Consider the following 8,485-nt stretch of genomic DNA (forward strand, 5'->3'; position numbering starts at 1 on the left):
CAGCACGAAAATAAAGGTCCGAACACGCGTCTTACCGAAAATTTCGCGCGCTTTCCATCCTACATGGTCACGTGGAATCAGCCTCCAAGTTGGGAGTCTGGAACTCAATGTTATGCTATCCTGGCATCCTGGCATGCAGAGAGTAGTTCACTGAGCCCACAAGGACTAGAAGTGAAGCTCCGATAAGTTAAGATCCTCTCCACTCTTAATTTTTTTCGAAATTTGGGCTAGATTTAGTTGACGAAACCTGTTTTATGAAATAATGTAACTCTTACCGTTTCAAATAAGGGAGCAGAGTATGGTATATAGTGTTGGAAGTGCCAACATGAGTCGAAATTCAAAAAAGTGTTCATATACATTCAGGAGGCTATTTTTCATAAATTTCGCTGAAATCAGACTTCGAAAGTTATAGTGTTTTTTTTTTTCGAATTTCACACCTCTTCCCTACATGATTTCATGGTTGTTTCGCGCGAGAACCTCGATATTGCTCTCGGGGTCGCGGCTAAACCAATCTAAAGCAAAATTATCAGGCAAGTCAGCAGTCTGAACTGTAACTGAAAGTGGCAATTTTTCTTTAAATCAACTTTCTCAGACATTACATGACTAACTTAAAAATCTCCTTTACCAAAGAAAAAAATTTCAAATTATGCAAAGACGCTATTTTAACCTGCCACATTAACTTGAAAATGACGTTAGAGGACATGAAAAATGTTTTAAAGTCTGCGGGGGTTTGTATAGTAATGTACAGTTTTAATTACTAATAAAATAGCTGTTGGCTTCTCAACCTCTATAAATACGTAAGAATTTCTCTTTAGTCATATTTTACAGAAAAGTAACCATTTATTTTTCGACTTGATGTATAAAAAAATATCTTTTGGAGCAGCTTCTGAGAAAATGCGTGCTGTGGGCTGAATCAGACTAAGCAGTAGCAGAACTGAGCCACCTAACAACTGACCAGTTGTGTGGAGAACTTAAAAATAATCAATTATAGAACAATGTCAGGGTTGTCAAAAGGTACTTTTCATTCTAATCTGAAAAATGCGCCGGCTATTTCGAATGCTTGTGGTTCCAGGAGCCTTTGCCCGCAGAGGGTCTTCGACCTTTAGTACTGCACCGTCCGCTTACTCAAAATGTTTTTGAGAACCCTGAAACAATGTCCTGATTATGAACGAAATGAAATTCGTACCACTAAAGTGCTGAGGGAAAAAAAGCTAACAATAACGGAAGTTATCAATGATAATGATAACCGGAGTTAAGTGAACCAACCAGAATATTCGAAGATGAAAATGTAAAAATTAATAATAACTAATAATCAGCACTTTATATCGAAACGGTTCACTAAGGCTCCTCGTCAAACATAGCGCTGGCATTTTTAGCGCTCATCCGTATGAGCGCAGTAAGTGCATGCAGATGTGATTTAGACGATGGTGCCTGGACACTTTTGGCAGGATTCTTGGCTACAACTTGTTCACTATGGCGTTTGTCTTTTGAAAGAGTCCTTTGAGGAACTATTACTTGTTTTCTGGTGGTGCCATTCGTAGCCACATCCATAGAGGTTTTCTCCCTCATGGGTACTTTTTCTTCGTATTGAACTGGCTTAATTGAAGGTGATAAACCAAACGATTTATCCAAAACCTTGTATCTCTCCTGCTCTCTATGAGGCTTCGCTAAAGACGTTTTCGCTAGAGCACCTGGTTTAAAATTCCCTTGACTCACGGAACACACAGTCTGACTATCCAGATCATCGCGTAAATTACGTTCTCCTGGTTTTGTCTCAGTTCCAGCTCTAAGCATCCTCTTGAAAACAGATGTTTCCCGATCGCCACCCTTGTTCTCATCCACGTTACCAAAGTCGACATCGAACAAGTTGCTAATTTCTTTAGTTTCCACAGCATGGGGTTTATCAAGATGCAGTCTACTACTTGTCTGTGAAGGCAACACTGATTTAGGGTGGTCCTCGAAAAAAGAAGTGCTAGTTACTTCGTGAATGGAGGATAGAGGTTGTTCAATCATGTCTTTGAGTGTGACACTCGTACCATCACTTGCATGACCAAGTCCTCCTCGTGAACTTGAATCATCAAAGCTCCTTGGAAAGTTTCCAAGGTAACACGCAGTAAAAAGGGGTTTATCGTCACTAGAATCAGCATCACCGATCTTTGTAGTTATTTCTACAGCTACGTCACTGTTATGACCATTTTTCTGAGTTTTCTCACCCACGGATGTGCCTCCTTGTCCACGAAAAACATGCCTAAGCTCTAATCTGGTGTTCGCTTGCTTACTTCGCGAAATTGGTTCTCCACGTCCACTCGTGAAATAATCTCGGAAGGGAGAATCTGACCTTAAGTAACTTCGATCGCAGCGCTTTTCATTGTTATCCTCTCGTAGTTCAACCTTCAAAAGTTCCAGTTCTTTTTTCAAATCATCCAGCTTCCGTTTAGTGTTGTTTAGAACTCCATTTTTAGATAAGGTATGGGATCCATACGTTACAGCGCTCAAATCGTCGTTTTCAAGGCTCTTCAGCCCTCTTGGGCTTATTACACCTTCACTGCTTGACACACCCTTCGAGGCGTTAGCCAGAGAAACCTGCAATTTCTCCCGTGCAATACGGGATTTATCTTGGCTAAGTTCTCCAAGATAAGTCAAATCAGAGCCACACCTCTCAGCGCGAAGTTTTTGTTCTCTAATTAACTGCCTTTTGTGCTCCCTTCTTGAGTTCCTCTGCTCAAATGCATCAAACGCCTTGTTGGATTTGTTTTTATACACTCGATACAACGATTTCAAATACTCCATGAAATGTTCTCGACATCTTTGATCTATGATGCTCTCTGCTTTCAGACTGAGTCCCACAAGTAGCTGTTCGGCAGAAACTTTTAAAGCAAGGCTTAGTTTTTCAGACGTTGAGCCATATTCTAAAACCTGCAAAAAAAGAGAAAACTGTAAGCATGTCACAATTTTATAAATCGCTCTAGCGATGCAATAAAATTGTCTCATATGTCAAGGAAGTCCACTGATAAATTGTTTGATGGGGTAAGCAGTGGTGGATCTAGGGGAGGGTCCCCCCCCCCCTTATTTTGGGTTAAAAAAATTGCAGACAGAAAAAAAGCTGGCAGAGCAAGCGACAAACAACCACCACTCTCCTCACCCCCCTCTTTGCCCTAGGTCTGGATCCGCCTCTGCTAAGGATAAGCAATGGTTGAAAATAGAAAATAATAACATGGATGCCAAATAATAAACTTGAAATTGAAAAAAAAATAGGTTCCACAATTTTTCAAGATGCAAAATATCTGTGTATTAATTTGAAGGAAGAGTGGAAGAGGTAAAGATCAGGTGGCTCACTTTCAAGTATTTCAGCAGTCATATCACTTTCTTCTTTTATCCCTTTCGATTTGAAGAAGTGTGAATAAAAAGAGGTTCTCAGTAAAGTTATTATCAATGAATATTTGGAGGATTTTTAATAAAATGATAGGTTAAGGCTACTGTAATGTTCAATCAGTGAGTTCTTTGCAAATGAGAATTTAATTTCAAGCCCTACATTCCTTTCTTTTGCACTTACCAAGCTTGGAATAGCTCCTTCAATAATCTTGTTTAATAGCAAACATAACACTGTGCCATCTTGAAAACTGCAAAGTAAAACATATAGCCATTGTACAACATAAGAAAGCTTACTTCCATTCTCTAATTGGTAAAGATGGTGTCATGTGCTCTGAAGGTAAATCTGTTGAAATACTGAAGCACTTTGTCTTCTTGTTTCCCACAGTTTTTGCCCAGAAAGTAGTCATAACCAAATTCAGTAAACCCTTTTACCACTAAGAGTGACTAGCATCTAATTTCTCCTTACAATATCACCCCTGAATCACACATTAAGGGCATGAGAATAAAGGAAATCATTTCAAACTAAAGAAGCTCTTGACTGTTAAATAAATTCTCATTGTCAGTACCATAGAAAATGTGTGAAGAATATTATAGAACATATGCATACTGATGTTAGAGTGTAAAGAGTGAAGGGGAAAGACAATATTAGTGTGCTCACCTCCCATAATCAACAACATCTTTGCCAGTAACCTTTGCCACCCAGCTTAACAGTGACAATTCATCATTGTCCACCAAATGAGAAATTTGAGGATCACTTACTAGCGAGAAAAAAATGCAGCCCCTGAGTGGTTAGTATTGATAGCGACACACACGCAAACATTTCAGCTTGTTCATTGGCTGGGAGCAAATCAAATATTGAATAATTTTACTCCCTAAATATCCGAGTTTGTGTAAGGAAATTAACAACAATTACCTCCATTTGAGCCAGCGTGTCTGTAAAGACTATGACATAAAGCCAACACAACTTTGAGATTTCCGCTCACAATATCTAAAACAAAAACCAGAAATATTCATATGAATAAAATGCGTAAAATAATACAGGAATTGCTTCACAGTGAGAAAAAATTACCTTAATACTCAAGGTCTCTAGTGTAGGGATAAAAACACCAAGAATGATGAAAGGACTGTAGTTATTCAACACCAAATGTAATACAGTGTTTTGTTGCACCAATTACTACATATTTACTTCTAATATGGATTGTGTTTTCTTAAATTCCTTTCACTCCTGGGACCTCAAAAATACTTCTCTTTACTTTCTGCCCTACATTTCCCATTATGTTGCTTCTGAGAATTTGGTGTTACATGAGAGTCAAATACTTATTGATAATTGATTGATAATTTTCTTCATTCTCATCACCTGCCTGCTTTATAGCATATTGATATCATAAGGGAAAATTAGTTCCAGGTCATTCCTGAGAGCGAAAGGGTTTGCTAATCCTATTTTAGGGACTAATAATCCCTTTTCAAGTGACACAGAACTAATCCACCGCACAACCTAGAGAAATGGCACTTTCCGCATAGGGCCATACCAACCCACAAGACAACTGTTGATACTCTCAGATTAACTATGTTGATCTAACCATCTGCAGTGACTCCATTGACAGAAATTCCATAGTGCTCCAAAACGTCCAGACAAGTCTGAATGTTCTCCATCTTCTGCACATCTAGTGCTGGCTTTATATGTATTTGAGGAGGAAACTCCCCAACTGTGATAATATTCATCATGAAAAAAGTTATAAAAATAAATAATCATGAAAAGAAAATGGTAAAGTTGGAACACAGTTGGAACAAAACTCATTAAGCATAGTAATTGTAGTTCAAGTGATATTTCTCATAAAAAAATCTCTCTTTGCTGCAGTAAAAGGTTTTTTAAATTCCCTGATCTAACCTGGCTATTCCTTCACACACTGAATCAACAATTTCACAAAGGAGTCCTGATAATGGCCTCCAACCACTAACTTCCCCTCACAGTCAACCTCTCCACCCAGAAGTTTATTCTTCCAGCAGTCACACATATTGTATAGTGTATATCAATTGATTATACCTTGAAAATTACGTAACATGGAAAAAAATTGATTTCCATGTAAGCTCATTGTCTCAAAACTCAATCCTCTATCCATGATTCTTGAACACTTTTAGAATCAAAGAATTGATTGCTGAGACACTCAGGAACATTCAAGAATTTATCATGTTGAGCTTCCAGACAATCAATCAAGTTTTAAGACCTTTGAAATGAGAAAAGAGGGATCTTTGCAACCTTTAGATTTATTTACTAGAATATTGAAGACCTACCTAACATCTCAACCAAGCTTAACAAGGTAATGCCATCTCCCAAGTCTCTCACCAAATCAGTGATTAAAAACTGATCTTGGCTGTGCTGAAGAAATGCATTTGCCCATCTCGTGAATTTCTGCAAGAGAGAAAAAAAGCAGGCTATCAGACTTCCCTTACCTACAACAACAAAGGAAGCAGGAGAAGCTCAGCTACAATCTATGGAAACTGAGACTGACTTGATAAGATTTTGAAATAACTCCATTGTAAAAATTGCACAACAGATTTCAAATTTTGATACAAACATTATCATTTGAGTGAGGTATGGAAAAAGTTCGATAAAGGAGTTGTCACAACCTACCTCCCTCTTCTCCAATGGTAATTGAATCTCAAGAGCCCTATGTCATCAACCATCAAACAAGAAAACTCATTCCCACTGGAAATAGAGCCATTTTCTCATGACAACAAGACAATTTTCACATCGAGATGGTTCCCCAACTTCTGTCATATTTCACTCAACTGAAAATCCTAGTATCAGTAGCAAGGCAGGGGTTTTTAAAAGTTGCAGCCAACAATTTGAATCCTGAATAAGTTTGATGCACACATCTGGCAAAGGTTCAGAAAAGAACTGTTCTCAGAGATATCAATATTTGGAACATTGCTGAGAACAATCCTTTCAATGAGGTCAGACAATCGCACTAAACGATCCTTTCAGGGATTCATGTAGCATTACTAACTTAAATATTTTATCTGTGGGGTAAGGCCATTGTTAACAACTAAAACTTACCATACATTCATCATAAGTCTGTTGTCCAAGCTCTGATGGGTTGCAGTGTGTTTTGGTGTTTCTGTACAATGACGAAGCATTTGGGGAACATGGTCTTTCCACAGGATGGTCAGACAAGCTCAGGAGCATCTTACTAATACCTGGGCTAGGGGTCCGGGATCTTGATGAACTGACAGTTTTTCCTTGGGTTGTGATATCTGTATCATCATGTTTTGTCCACTTTGCAAAGTCAACAGTGTCTCTGGCATTCTTATAACCAGTTGACAAATAAAACCCACTCTCATCTAACCAACCTGAACTAATTGTTGATGGAGCAGTCGTCAGAAATAAGGAAGTCATGTCAGAACAGGATTCCAGATCACTGTGTGCTGATAATGTACTTGCGGGAAAGACTGACTCATCACCACTGATGTTAGAAGCTGAATCTTGAAAATCTCCTTTCTTTGCCATGAATGGTGATGTGAGGTTTGTTGGAAACTGGTGGTCAACCATTATCTGTAGCAGTTCTTAGCACCTTTTATAGCCTCTATAACCAACATCTTGAATTATTGTCAATTTTCAAAGCTGCAGAGTGGCTCCAGCTAAAACAATGATTGCAAATTGAACTTAATATTTAATCTTGACATAAAAGTCATATAATAGAAAAGCTGATATTATCACATTGCAAATCAACTTTAACCTTGTAAGGGATATAATGGTGCTTAATTATCAATTAAATGTATACTACATGTTTCAGTCATTCTTGGAATATCAGATAGAACTTTATTAATGCTGAGACCACTGGTAGACAATCACAATGCAACCTCCACTCAAACGACACAGTCAAAATCAGAAAAAAAATCCCTAATCTTTAAGAAGGACTTATGAACATTTTCCCGGTCGGAACTTACATGGGAAGCATCCAAAAAGTATCTGTGTCAAATGGGTAACGGTGATGCAAGCAATGTAGTCCACCCTAAGACACAGGAATGAAACATCATTTACTCACATTGCATTAAACTCAATCCTATCGTTTGCTATCCGTACGTGATGCAAGAATTCTTTTATTAAGTCATTACGGATTAAATGCCCATTTGACGTAAGCTTCCATCAAAAGGCAAAAATGATTATAATCCCCTAGTACAATGAAAGCAATTTTAAGAGCTACGATCGTCACGTAACAAGAATTTTAAAAAATGCAGCTACATAATCTCATGATTGCATTTCATAATCAAAACATTTAAGAGAAAATTAAAAAAAAAAGTTAAGAACACCTAATCCAAATCTTCGCGAAAATTCTGTCTCTACTCTTCATTTCCCCATCATTGCAAGGAATTACGATCGCAGAGGGCTAAATTTCGAACGATGTATCATATATATTTACTGTAAAACCTTAACTGAGTTATTCTTACGAAGAATAACATACATACAAGAAAATAATCTGATTAAATGATGTAGAATATTACTTGATCAAGACTGCGAGCAGACAGACTAGCAGCAACGCTTCACTCAATCTGTGCTCAAACTTCAAGAGATCGTGTTGCAGTTTGTCAAGACTCGCAGCGAGCTATTTTTAATCCGTATTACCTTAGCAGAACTCTCCTGAATGTTTTCACTCTCAGTAAGATGAAAATCGGAGAATTACACAGCTCTTTCCGTTCGTCAAGATGATCAAAAGTTGAGCGTGACTGAAAAACATTCACGCGCGTTACTTTCAACATTCCAAAACAGGATGGAAACAGTAGAATGAAGAGCCCGCCACTTTGCCCGAAACCCGCGGGATGTAGATGAAACGTAGACTCGTCCCAGTCTTTTCTTACGGAAAATATCCTCTTCAAGGCTGAGAAGTAATTTCTTCTTGAATTCTTGCAAATTGTTTGCCTTTATTTCGAGTACCAAAATAATCACGAGAGTTCAAATGTAACGTAAGGTGCTCTCACCTGGACAATCAGACTACACGATGAAACAGGTGTATTAGGTATAATTCGTGCTACATTGCACAATTTATAAGAATAGGTGCTGGTGATGGAAACTGCACCGACCTTTAGGAGAGTTCTTAACACAAAATTTGCAATA

The 8,485-nt window shown here is 38.0% G+C and overlaps 1 protein-coding gene across 1 annotated transcript; it reads right to left on the reverse strand.

Moving 5' to 3' along the window:
* Positions 1–606: 606 nt before the first annotated feature.
* LOC131783747 (uncharacterized) lies at positions 607–8,141 on the reverse strand. The gene is made up of 9 exons (XM_059100518.2): positions 7,997–8,141; positions 7,321–7,385; positions 6,431–7,011; positions 5,665–5,782; positions 4,953–5,078; positions 4,286–4,360; positions 4,031–4,130; positions 3,554–3,620; positions 607–2,916 (listed from the first exon to the last, which is right to left on the reverse strand). Exons 3-9 carry the CDS (start codon positions 6,920–6,922, stop codon positions 1,339–1,341), a joined length of 2,556 nt encoding a protein of 851 aa, XP_058956501.2. The 5' UTR covers positions 6,923–7,011; positions 7,321–7,385; positions 7,997–8,141; the 3' UTR covers positions 607–1,338.
* Between the last annotated feature and the right edge of the window lie 344 nt (positions 8,142–8,485).

The sequence above is a fragment of the Pocillopora verrucosa genome, chromosome 12 (assembly GCF_036669915.1).
Source record: "Pocillopora verrucosa isolate sample1 chromosome 12, ASM3666991v2, whole genome shotgun sequence".
NCBI classification, from domain to species: Eukaryota; Metazoa; Cnidaria; class Anthozoa; order Scleractinia; family Pocilloporidae; genus Pocillopora; species Pocillopora verrucosa.

Coding starts and splice junctions, on each gene's coding strand:
- LOC131783747 (XM_059100518.2), bottom strand. CDS start 6,922: ATGGTTGACCACCAGTTTCCAACAAACCTCACATCACCATTCATGGCA. Junction 4,361..4,952: donor CAATGGAGTCACTGCAGATG/GTTAGATCAACA, acceptor TTTTTGTTTTAG/ATATTGTGAGCGGAAATCTC. Junction 2,917..3,553: donor AAGGAGCTATTCCAAGCTTG/GTAAGTGCAAAA, acceptor CTTTTTTTGCAG/GTTTTAGAATATGGCTCAAC.